General features: G+C 40.8%; 1 protein-coding gene across 2 annotated transcripts in view; it reads left to right on the top strand.

Annotated features, from left to right (window-relative positions):
* Window positions 1-13,633, top strand: part of bach2b (BTB and CNC homology 1, basic leucine zipper transcription factor 2b) — a 136,255-nt gene that overhangs the window by 81,572 nt on the left and 41,050 nt on the right. For both annotated transcript variants that reach the window (XM_050057885.1, XM_050057886.1), the window contains one exon: window positions 8,523-8,777. In XM_050057885.1, coding sequence (XP_049913842.1) covers window positions 8,523-8,777 — 255 coding nt within the window. The remainder of the gene's footprint in view (window positions 1-8,522; window positions 8,778-13,633) is intronic.

Genomic DNA, 13,633 nt, shown 5'->3' with positions numbered 1-13,633 from the left:
TATGATGATTTCTGACTGTGGAAAAAAAAGAAGTAGTTTAAAAATGTTGTCTTGTGCTGTGGGAAATTTTTCATTGATATCAACCTTGTGTGTTACAGAGTTTTCTTGAAATAGTGTTGTGTGAGGTACTTGTCCATATGTATTACCCACAATAGAGGATGGTCCATACTCTTCCTATGATTAGCTAGTCCTTGTTGTCTTTGTTGGTTTGATTGGTTAGGTTTAGGCAAGAGGAGTGGAATTGGTTAGGGTCGGGGTAAGAATGTCTGGGTAAACCAATCAGAGACAGAGTGAGGAAGGCCATTCCTTTGCTATCCAGGCAGGACTACCAACATGGAAGCTAAGCCATGTGCGGAGGCAGCAGCAAAACGTATTTTAGCCACCTAAAAAAATCAATATCAGTTGAAGAGTTCGCTTTATTCGGAATAGACTGCTTTACCATGCTGTCAGATAGCTCTTTTTGTCAGGTTACAGACACTGTTATCTATACCCTCTTAAAAGCCACCAGATTCCATTGACAGGAACAGTAATTTTACCTCACCGAACACAGGCATTGCTGTTCTAACACAGCCTTGATCCATTAATTGGTTTGTGATATTGTGTGACTTATGTGTTTAAAAGGGTTAGTCGGATTCACCAAAGTCACACAATAACACAAACAGACTAACTAATAGATGCAGTGGTAGGACCAGCAACTCCTTAAAACACTCTTTTTGTCAAGGGAGTCTGGTGCTTTAAAGGGAGCAACGGTTTTTCCAAACTTGGGGCGTGCTGACTGCCATCTACTTTAGGGAATAGTACAGATAGGGACCTTATACAACCTGAATGCAGATAATCTCTTTAACACAAAGATATGAGACTCGTATTGATCGTCTAATCTGTCTCTGAAAGTAATAAGAACTTTAGATTATTAAAAATTTAAGATTCGGATAGCAGATGATGAAATAGTTGGAATAGATGTCTATTAGATGTCTGATGTCTGAGTAAAAGACTACCTAGCTCCAGAGAGGGAATATTTCTGCAGTGAGAACATGAGTTTTGTTGAACTAAACGAACTAACTACAAAGAGTCCGCCAAGTAAATGTTAATACTGTGAACCAAAGAATCCACCTGTGTGACTGCAATGTAACACCTTACACTTTAAAACCATGTGAGCTATCCATCTGAGCAAGGACAACAGTTAAGGTACAGTCAGTACAGACCCTCTATTCACATGTGAAGGCTGTGACAGGTGGACATAATGAAAGCATTGTTCAGTACAGGATGTTACCTTCAGCTCACTCTTATGCACCTTCTGTACAGTACGCCAGTGTGTGGCATTGTGCGTACATGCGCTTTAAGCGGTGTGCCATAGCTCCACAAGCATAATTGCTATAATGGCTAATGCAGAGTTAACAGCTCTCCAGCCACATTAGGCTTCATCAGCCCCCCCTTAGAACAGCAGGCTCGCTCCAGGAGCAGCCAGCAGTAAACCCTGAAGCTGGCTCTGACCGCTGCTGGAGCACACTCATCACCATCACGCTGTGCTTTTGATCTACACAGGAATGTTAGCAACTCACCGAGAAGGTTGGCGTCATCAGCATTAGTGTGGCAGGAAGAGCTGCCGTCAACAACTGACCCTGGAAGTCAAAAACAAGAAAAAAACATAAGAAATCTTCTGCATCCATCAGCACTTCTAATCAGAATTCTGCCACAACCTGCTATTTTGCGGTGTGTTTGTCTGGCTATGTGTCTGTCTGTACGAGTGCATGTGCGTGTATGAATATGCTTGCACTGTATGTGTGTATTTGTGTATTGTGTCACCCTTGCATTTTCCTCCCACTGCAACACACCATCTGAAGTCCAAGTGAAGCGAATGTGCATTCCATGGTAGAAATAGCATGTTTGGATTGCTCCGAAGCTCGCAACCGCATCTGGAAACATTATTCTTGGAAGACAGGTCATTATCATAGGAAGCCAACTGAGAAATGTTTGGTGGAAATAAGCAAACTATACAACAGTTAGAGCAGCCAGAACCACAGGAAAGTCTGGACTGACATAGATGTTCCACAACAGCCCCCACAGCAGACTGTCTGTTGGAGCAGTAGACTGCTCTGCAACTCTGTCACAGGTAAACAACTCAATCTACAAATGGGCCTGATGTTAAAAGACTTTAATTCAATTTATGGCTCAGTGTAGCCTCTCAAAGCCAGCCCACGATTTTCACTTCCCTCATTGTGGTCTAGGCTCAGTACGCATTTGCTCGTGTCAGACGTCATTTCTAGTAGGCTGTAGATGATTGACAAGTGCTTCCCTATGTTGATGACATCAGCATGATCCTCTCTTGTACCTGATTGGACAAAAGCACCACTCATTGGGCTGTGATTAGTCTTTGCTTCTGGTTTTCAAAGACGCTTGTTGTTCTGTAAATGCTCTCAACTGTCACTTACAATCAGTTTCTTCATAAACCTGAGGTCAGAAATATGTCACACAGTCAGTGAGTCATTTGCATATTTCGTCTACAGTGCATGGCCTAAATTCATATAGATGGTCATTACCTTCGAAGGTTTTAAAGGGGACAGGTTACATCATCAACTAAAACACTAGATGGCTTGAATCAGCTTCCAGTTCAGCTGATTAAGTGAATGTTGTCCAGCTGTTTTCCAGACTCTAACTGCAAAAACTGTTTTCGTTTTAAGATAGCCTCAGATGATTCAAGGCCTTAAATTCCTACACAGCTCAAGTGGAATGAATTAGTGCAATCTGTAATAGATCACCAGTTGAATAATGATGAAACCAAAACCTACTTTTTTGCACAGTTTAATGAAACAAAAAATTGAATGTATTTTAGGGAAGTTGTAAGGGATGCCATATCTGTACAATACTGTTCATCTCAGCATTAAGTCCAACAAGCTGTTCTGCCATAGAATTAAGAAACTATGTATTTACATGCAGGCTTTTATTCCACACTTAAATCTTACACACTCCATTTTATTATAAAGTTGCCATGTAAATGCCATAATCCCAGTCACCAGGAGGAAATGTGACTGTACTTTTCTGCAAAGCATGAATGTGTTTCATTTTTATGTTTTATCCGTATCACATAAGCATTTCTAAAGTGATGTAGTATATGAGCTGACTTTGTCAGGAGGTGGAGAGGATGGTGGATGGCCAACAAACAACAAAACTGGTTCTTTTTTAGCGAGTCATTGCTGTGTCTCCAGTGGCTTTATAGCCCCCGAATGTGAGTGTTTTGAAGGGACCTGTGGCTCCTTGTCCTGTGGCTTTTTAGCCCCCAAAGGTGGGTGTTTTTTTAGCAACCCATTGCTGTTTTTCCAGTGGAGATAGTGTCATGAAAAGCGGTTGTTTTTACACAGACATCACTACATTTGCTGCTGGGATAGTAGCACCAAAAGCAGTCGTTTACCAAGACAGAGGGGATTATGTCCACAAAATCAGGTATTTTGAGCCAAAACATGATCCATTGCAAACCACATCCAAGTGTTTTTTGTGGCTAAACCTAACCTCACGATAACCACAGGATTGTTGAAATGTTAAGCTTCAATATATCTGCTACATAATAACTTGTAAATATAACATAGCAGTGGTTTGCGGGAATGTACAATGCCAACATTTTTTCTGGAAATTGGGTTGAAATGCTGAGTAACTTTAAATTCTATAAAGACTCCGACCTTGTCACATCACATTTACATTACATTTATTTAGCTGTTATGTACAACAGCTTCTCTATATCCTGATAGAAATGCTGCCTCAGGACACAAGCAGCAGTAGCAGTTATGCAATGACAGTGCGAAAGATTTGATTCAGGTCTTTCAGAGGCCACACAGGTGTGTTGTGGCATGATTGCTAACTGTAGCACATCAGAATGCCTTATTCAGCACTCTGATATGTTTGTGTGGGAATTGTCAACTGGACTGATTGCCTTCAGAAAGAAAACCGTTTTCTCATGTAACCACAGCCAGCAATCAGATTCTGAGCTTATCAGCATCAGTGTTGAGAGCTCTCCCTCACTGCATTTCCACTGCGTGATGTGCTCCCACAAGATGGGAGCTAGTTCTATTTGCAAGGTGAAGATGCCTCTCAGACTCCATTTTCACACTTGCAGTAGTAGTAGCGATACTCTCACCATTCTACACACACACACCCTTTCCTGGGGCCTTGAGTGTGTGGGGGATTACCAGATACACAAGCTCTGAAAATCCTGGATGATGGAAAAGTTAGACTTAGAATGGATTCTGCTTTGGCACTTATCATTGACTGTGTTCACATGCACAAAATATTCCAGTTTTTGCCCTCACTGCGAAAAAGAAAATATTCTGACCAAGCTGTTTTCATGGCTAATAAAAATTAATGTTCCACTAATATTCCCGTTTACATGCAGCCAAGCATGCTACGAATAACGTGCCCTAACGTGTCATTTATCACCTCAAAATATGGAAAAGTGGAACGGCTGGACCTGCTCGTGCCATTTTGTTCCTTTGAATCAAAATAGGATTTTACAATATTTCCTTTGACCTTGCAAACACAGTCTCCCTCTGTCATTCTTTCAACCACCTTCTTTAAGAATACAGCTTGGAGGTACTTGCCTATAATTTTGTCAAAAAACATGCTGATATTCAAGTCTTTTTTCCTCATAGCTCATTTTTATATAGCACCAGTGAAAAACAGCTTTTAATCAGAAAATGCTACATTCAGAATAATGCCTAATTTGGAATATCCAAAAAGAATAGCACTATGCTGTTTACATGTCTTGTACCAAATTTGAAATATTGTCAATTACTCATTAATAGTGGAATATTAGTGTGCATGTGAATGTAGTCAGTGTGAGTGTTTAGGTCTTTATTTACCTAAGAGATGTTAGCGGCGCTTCCTCATTGCAGTAACACTTCTCTACTTGCTAAGCATTTTTCATACATAAAAGTATGAGTCAGAGAGCTTCCTTTGTTAAACTTGGTTATTTTTTCATTGCTAACACTTGGAAGTTAAATGTAATGTTCCCTTCTTATTCATATAGAAAAAAATTGTCAGTTTAAAGAACACATCAGGTTAGCAAAAATATCATTCCATAAACATTTCCATAAATAAAGAGCCCCAGTGACCCATGAGCTGTCAATCAAATGCAGCAAGTTATACAACATGTAAACACCAAGCACTTAAAGTTATTTTGTCTCCAATCATAACAAGGAGAAATTTAATTAGAACGATTCCGTGAATGAGGACATTTTCTGTGTGTAATCACATTTTCTAGACGTCTACATTTGTCTGATAGCTTGCTAACCAACTTAAAAAAAAAAAAGAAACACCGATGGGAACTTTTCTGAGGAAATTTAATTTGGAGCACCGTGCAAAACTAGGACAAAAGGACAAAGTCACCTCACGTCAAGGCATTCATTTTGATAGAAAATGTAGTTTTATTTAATGAAATAACACTCATTAACTCAAGTTCATAATTCGACTCTTACTTAGGGTCATTGAGTTTGAATCCTCACACAAAGCTACCAGACACGAGGGGTCCAGAACAGCAGATCTGACAAATGTCAGCTTTAATCTGTGTGCTGTTGTGTCAGCAGATGACAGAGAGTAGTAGAGTTCATTTCAAACTTGCGACCACAAGCCCACATATAGCAGAGGGGCATCTTGGCACTGAGGACTCTCTAATATAAAGGCCCTTTGATTAAGTTATGTGTCTGTGTGTGTGTTAGTGTCTGGTGGGTTCTCTGAGGGAAGATAGCTCCGCGTCTGTCATCACAGGGCGAGCGGGATGGAACGTTTGGCAGCAAAACCAGGGGCACGTGTTGTTATGTTCCCAGAGCTCAGCTTCTTGGGGTTTGTGTTTTGATGGAAGTGTGGAGTTACGCTGACTTACCGTGACTCCAGCCAGGGAACAAAGCTGGAGCCAAAGAAGATCAAAACACTTTTTTTTTAGTTTGATAATATTCCTTCAATGCAGTGGGTAATGATGACAGTGTCCCTTCAGCTTCCTGAAGCTGTTCTTACAAATGTTCCTGTAAATCCGAGGACAGATTACCAGCTGGGCTCAGTGGATGATTGTCCTGATGTCCCTGAGGGTCTGGGGGCCTGGGACAATCTCATGTCTGTTTTTTGACTTGGGCTAATGGCAAGTGGACTCTAGGCAAACAACTTATATGTGTCTACTATCATAAACCACTTAAAGATTTCAATAGAGAAAACAAATTATGAAGAATTAAACCTACAGGGGACGCCATGTGATGTTACAATTGAAGCACATGTGAGTCTAAATTGTAAAAGCATAAGCTACGGTTGTAACATGGCTAAAAAAACCCAGCATTAAACACATAGTTTTAAGATCAAAATAACAACATTTCAGTCAACTGTTTAAACATTGATTTCATACCAAGAATGTGATTAGATAATGTGTAAAACTAAATGATATTATTAAAACTCACTACGAGTTAGCGCATGTATGTACGATTAGCAAGTTAGCGGATTTGATTGATGGAAGTTGTAAAAACACTAAAGGCTACAACTCTAATATGATTTTGAACATAATTCAATTACATCTGACTGAACACAGAGTACTGGCAAATACAGCACATGCTTGTAGGGTTACAAATGAGCTGCTGGTCGCACATGCTTTAGCGTTCCTTACAGACCAGAGCTAGCATGCCTGACTTGTGAAAACTATGCTAGCCGCCATTCTCTGCAGAAAGGACGAATCCTGTTGGTGTTTTTCAGGGATGTTTAGTACTGTGCTGGCCACATGCCGACATAAAGGCATTTATGCAGCAAGAGATAATGTAAGTGTTACAACTGTAACACATTTTATTAAAAGCAGCTCTCCCCTACAGAGCTAGAGTCAGGAAGTGGTTAGCCTAGCTTAGCACCAAGGCTAGAAACAGCTAGCCTGGCTCTGTCCACAGCTAAAAAAAATACTACACCTGCCAACACCTCTCAAGCGTACTGACTACAATGTTTTGGTAATACATTTTGGCAGACATGCACCAAAAGTATTTTGTAAAGAAGCTGAACGATAACATGGTAGCAAAACATATGTAAAGATATAGTGGAGTAATGGCATCATGAGCAGGAAGTAAAGCAATGCTACCTCTGTGTGTTGTTATCCAAAATTCTTTGTGGGTTGTTGTGGTAAATGGTCTGGCCATGTGTGCTTGTTAGTGTGTTCATTTGAGTCCCTGTGAGCGTATCCTACTGGCTAGCTAATGGCTGCCGCTCTGCACTGCGCTCGTACTGTGCTTACTGATGAAAACGGGTCACAGGTTTCCCCCCAGGTAACAATGTTAGCTCTGTCCGCACTGTTGCCATCCTTAGTGCTGTTTATATAGCTGCTAGCTGCCGGCTCAGCCATGTTGAGAGCCGTGTGCAGACAATCTCGCCAAGCCAGTGACATGGCTACAGACTAAAGCCTGACACTTATTGCTACATGACGGGCATGACAAATCAAAGTTCAGCTGATGTCAGCTTTTTTCAGTGCTCTAATGAAGTTGTGAAGTGTCAGCCAATCTGTTTTTGGTTTATAGCTGCAGCACTGTGTTATTTAGCTAAGTTAGCTGATGCTATGCAAGCTTTCTGTGTATAGCTCTGCACAAGAGGATGCCACTGGGCAGGGAAATGTGATGTTAAAATGGGGTTCAGACATTGATCAAAACCATATTTTTATGAACTTTAGATGATGTACACTTGAGGTGCTTTGTTCCAAGTAGCACACAATCACATGACATTCCCAGCCATTAACGAGCGCTTGAGCAGCACTTCAACAGGTGATAATATGGCTGGCCCGAGTTGGCCATATTGTAGCCGTTGTCGCTCATAGTGTGGATACAACTTTATTGTTGGGCAGACTTGATAAGGTTTTTAAAAGTTGCTGGTAAAACAGCTGTTTGTCTTTTGAAGCTGCAGAGTAGTTCTTTCCACGCTTGTGGCTACAAAACAACCCCTCTGCGGTCATTTGGGTTCTTATCCTGTGACGAAGCTGCTCTTGTACTTATAGTCTCATCGTTTTTCAGCTGATGTTCTCTTGCTGAGTGTGTCCAAGCTGCTCAGCATACCTTTACAGTGAGTCCTCCTTAGATTACAAACACATGTGGATCTCTAGAGCAAAAAGAACAGAAACAGTAGTTTACTCTCGACTCTCTCAGCTACCTTTAATTTAAATGTAATTGGCTTTCAAATAAATCTGATCTGTTTGTGTTTTGTTGTTGATGTGATTACCTTTTTCTGTGCATGTGATTTGAATGTGCAGTGGAACGTGTGTAAGTGGAAATTTGTGGACTACTTTTGAAGACAGATATCTCGTGTAAAACCACACTGAGCAGGGGCATCCACAACAACATTTTACTGGCTTTTAAATGTTAAAAGGGGGGGTAAGCACGTGAAGCACAGAGACGCAGTCAGTCAGGCTTGTATGTGTTGAATCATGAGGCTGGCTGCAGCAGACCGCCGGGGCTGATGTCAGCCCTGCGGTATGCGCTCGCTGGGCTCGGCTGTAAGCTGACCCCCCTCTGTTTTGCTTCTATTTCCAGGGCGTGAGCGGAATGTCCGTGGATGAGAAGCCTGAAGCCCCCATGTATGTGTATGAGTCGACAGTTCATTGTACCAATATCCTCCTCTGCCTCAACGACCAGCGGAAGCAGGATATCCTGTGCGATGTGACTGTCCTGGTGGAGGGCAAGGAGTTCCGAGGGCACCGGTCCGTGCTGGCCGCCTGCAGCGAGTATTTCCTCCAGGCGCTGGTGGGCCAGGCGGAGAATGGCTTGGTCGTTAGCCTCCCGGAAGAGGTACGTCCATCAAACACGCTGTTTCCCTGACAGATTTCTCTTGCAGGGCTGGAAATGCTATTGACTTTTAGACAATGCAACACTGAAACTCCCTACTGACACCAGCACAAAAGCAAAACTAACCAGGGTCTCTGCACCATCCTCAGCATCCTTAGCCACACACCGTAATGTGTGACCACTTGACTAAGGCTCCATCCACCAATCCAGACCCCTAAAACACAGACCTTGGAAAAGACTGTTGATCTCATTTTAGTTTGAAAATTCCAGGTTTGTGTTTTGGTCTGGACGGGTTGAAATGGAAACTTTTGAAAACGGTGACACAGACACCCACGTTCACTTCCTGATTGGGTCTTATTAGTCACAATGCGTCAAACCAAAACATTATAGCTTACAAACCTATTGTGCTGCTCCTGGTACTGCTCTAATTTGTCATCATATTTGCTCCCAACTAATGTTTTCTGCTGCCTGGACCACATTATACATACTACTTTCAGTCCAAGCAGAGAAATCTCTGGTCTTACATTTTGCCATTACTTGTCTTCTTCCATGTATAAAAAGTCCAGAGTAACTAAGCAAACAAATGCAGAGTAGACAATCTGCTTCCTGCTTTCCTAGTTTTCATGTCAAAATGCTGTTAGAAAATAAAAATGTATCAGTGTGAATGTAGCCTGTGGACCTCTATCCACCTTCACTAGAAAAAAAGGAAAAAAAGTTCATTACCAGTTGTCTTATAAAAGTAGAATCACATGAATCAACACACACTTGGCCACAGCTCAGATAGTATATCTGCTGTCGCCTGTGTTCTAATGTCATTGCATTGACTTTGTCAAACTCCGTGATCAGAGCAGTCATCTCAGATCCATAACCCACTGTTATACCCAACACTAGTTTGTTGCTCCTGCTGTGATCTTGTCCTACTGTATTTTTCATATTCATTTGATAGAAAAACATTTTAAATCTCTTCAGACTCTTGCACATCTGTAATTCAGTTTATCTGGACCGGACAATGGGAGGAAAAAACTACATCGTTTCCATTTTGTTCTGGTGCGGTTTCTTATTCACTCTGACTTTTTACAAAAGCTCCAAGAGGAGTAAACATGAAGTCACACAGACAGACTGTAAATTCATTTGCAAGACAATTTTGGTGACTGTCATCCTGCATCATAAGCATTACATGGACCCACAGGGGAAATCAAATTCTGGTGACTGACAGCAAGTTCTGCTGCGCCTTATGAGAATATTTATCCTCTCTAGTGTCAGAGAGAGCTCTCCGAAATGACTGATCATGAGTATTATTAATAAGGACTGTTGTATATCATTATTAGAGACGAACAGACAGACAGGACAAAGAAAAACAATTTTGCACCATGATGTGTGTCATTGCTTATTTCACTCACTTTTTATTAGAAAACTGCTTATTGTAAAAACACAATACAGGACACAAGCACAACAAACCTCTGTTTTCACTCCTTTTCATTCTCTGATTGACCAAAGTCCCAACACTCGAACTTTGCTTGCAAGCTCCGGCTAACGTTAGTAGCACAGTTGGCGCATTAGCTAATAGGTAATGTGACTGCCGATTTTTATTGTCACCACAGAATGTAGTATTGTTATGATGTATTGGCAAAGTCATCTTTTAAAATGTCTTTTTGTCATCTAATAACTTGCCCAGTAAGCTTCAGATCTGACAGGGGCATTTTGTGGTAAATGTATCCAATACAGATCAAATAGTGTTAAGAAGGTTACTTGTGATATTTTGATTTTATAATAAACTATTTTGAGAAACATAAATCTAAACGTACGAGTGATAATATCATCTGTGTGGGTTTTCCACTGGCACCATGCAGTTTCCAAAAATCTCACCTTAACTCCATCTGCTCCTTTTTAGCTGTGACCAGCAGCTCTGTAGCTCACTCCACACATTTCATACACCAGGGCAATTCAAAGTGCTTTACAGAGCAATAAAATGTAATAAAGGATACAGATATACAATTAAAGAGAAAAGATATAATCAATCAATCAATCAGTCAGTTTTATTTATAAAGCCCAATATCACAAATCACAGTTTGCCTCACAGGGCTTTACAGCATACGACATCCCTCTGTCCTTAGGACCCTAATAATTATAAATAGTTTACAATAAAAAATAATCTCCATTAAAGGGGGCACAGTAGTGGTTTACTGCACAGAGGCACATGGTAAATGCTGGTAAAACACAGTGATTAAACTCACATAAGAGACACTATTACTATAATTATAATTAATTTAACTTACCTGAATATCAGTACCCTACAGTCAATAACACTATGATGTAATAGACTAGCATGTGTTAGTGAATTCCATGCGCTTTACGAGACATTAAAGCGGCACTAACGGTACTCTGCACCATTAGCCTATGTTTTGATGATGTGCTTGTAACCTCATGAACTACAGGTCCTTTTAGGCTCGCAACTTTTTCACCAGTGGCTAAACAATCTAACACAGTTTGGATAAAGCATCAGATCCTTTTTGTTTACCCGGAAACAGCCCTGAAATCACCATCGCCAAACCAACCAGACTCAAGTTAAATAAACAGTAATTTTAGCATGTGTAGAGCCAGCATATTTTCACATCTAACTGGGTAAAGTAAGGGTTCATTTTAACCAAACCAGAGTTGGTGATTGTTGGAACAGTAGAAAGTTGAAGAGGAAGATGGTTTTGTGGGTTTTATTTTGTTTCTGCTGACTCTGAATGAAGTGTGTTTTATGATGATAAAATTACTGTTTATTTAGATGGAGTCTGGTGGGGATGATATTTGTCTTTAACAAAAAGTTGTATCTCTGTTCGGTTCATTACAATAATCTTGTCAGAGACTTACAGGAATAGTCTGAGCCTGTCAGTGACAAAAACATCACTTTTAGTGGACGGATATTGAAGGTGCAAAAGTGCCCCGAGTCTTAAGCCTACATTGCAGCCTGATCGCTGCTCACGCTCAGTACTGGACCAAGTCACTGAGGGTGCTTTCACACCTGGAGTTGGGTTCATTTGGGGGCACCAGAGGGAAAAAAATGATACACTGTTGCATTTTAGTTTTGGTTCAGTTCCTGTTCACACTGACTTTTTGCAAACAAACCAAGAGGAGTAAACATGTCAGGGTCGATTATGAGATCGCAGACAAGCCACACAGCAACTGTGTACATGGTAGCAAATGCTTTGTTCTCCCCTTCGGCATAAAAGGATGTGACGTTTTGTGGTCGTTCCCACAAATACCGACTACATCTCTAACTTTTAAATATATTTACAGACTCACACACAGTATTGTGGAAATATTGGTAATGAGCCAAAGGACAGCTGAGGATGGAGCATAGATGCGTGTACTCATTTGTATATTATTACCCTCCAACTTTAATTTCACTGTTGATGTTTTAAGTTATTTTTGGATCTTTTTCTACTACAGTACGCTTTTCTGTCATTAGATACTATGTCAGTGCTGTTTGCTGGAGGATAAAGACTCAGTGAAGGGTGTGAGAAAGTGCATTATTGAGCCTATAAGGCTGCGATTGCCAATTAGCACCTGTCAGCTGCCACCGCCACCGAGGTAGCATTTTGTGGCGAGATTAACGCCACCTCGGGCTCAGCGCTCATCAGGTTTAGCAACACCCCTCACTCTTGCTCACCTCAGCTCTCACACTGTCACTTTCAACCGATCCCCTTCGGAGCTCTTCCACTGAACACATGATGAAAGTACCCCTCTGACGTATTGATGTCACACAGCCACACTCACACATACACGTACATACATGTGCTGCTGTGAAAAGTGGGGCACATCCCGCATGTGCTGTGGAGTTGTGGCTGCTCGCTGGGGCCAGCGTGCATTAATAAAGAAGCGCCTGTCAAACGACTTTGTCACTGCGCTCATTGAAAAAGAAGTCACCGTCAGATTGTCGTCTTATGTAAAATGAGCATCAGGGGCTTTTTTCCTCTCTCCTTAACTCAAAGAAGCACTGCAGGGAACGGCTCCTGGATGCTCAAAGCAGCATCTCTTTCATTCACTCACTGCGTGCATGAATAATGCATGAGCTGCTGTGTGTTTCAGGTGTGAGATGGAGTGTGGAAAGTAACATCTTTCAATGGCTGTTTCTTTAATGTGCCAGAGACAGAGTTACTCCCGTTGAGGTTTTAAGCAACCCTTTTTCCCTTTGTCCATCCCTGTTCAATTTGACAACATTTCACATATTTTGGTATCATTCTATTTAAATGGCAAAACAACACAGAATGAATATACTGGCTTTATTCTACATTTTAGAACACAGTTATTTTTACTATCACTAATCTAATCAATGTCAGTGTCAGAAAATAGTAAATAAGGCAATTCCACAGGACCCAAAGTGACGTCTTGAATTAAAAGCAACCAATTGTAAGTTGAATAAAGTGGTAATATTACAAATTCAAAACTCCTCAGTAATAAATGGCGATCAGTGAGATGTGGAAAATCTTCAAAAGTGTTGACCAAATACCTCGATAATGATATTGTGACAATATTGGTGCTTTCAAAAACCATTTACATGATGAGATTTTTGATGAAGAATCATCAGTAATGTGGCTATAATGACAGAGAGGGTAAAGGCAAATAGTAGAACAGCTAGAGCAGTCCGGTGTGTGTTCACAAAATTACATCACCTTACTGTAATGTAGCCTGTAAACAACCCAATCTCCAGAAAAAATATTGGCATTGTATGCCACAGGTATGTTACATTGGCATGTAATTATTTAGCGGATACATTTTAACTTGAACGCCATGGTTAATATGTGGTTAGATTTAGGCCTAAAAGCCACTTGGTTATGGTTTAGAAAATGTGATTTTGTTTTAGATTAAAA

The sequence above is a fragment of the Epinephelus moara genome, chromosome 12, assembly GCF_006386435.1.
Source record: "Epinephelus moara isolate mb chromosome 12, YSFRI_EMoa_1.0, whole genome shotgun sequence".
NCBI lineage: Eukaryota > Metazoa > Chordata > Actinopteri > Perciformes > Serranidae > Epinephelus > Epinephelus moara.
This window is presented reverse-complemented; position numbering and strand designations above follow the sequence as displayed.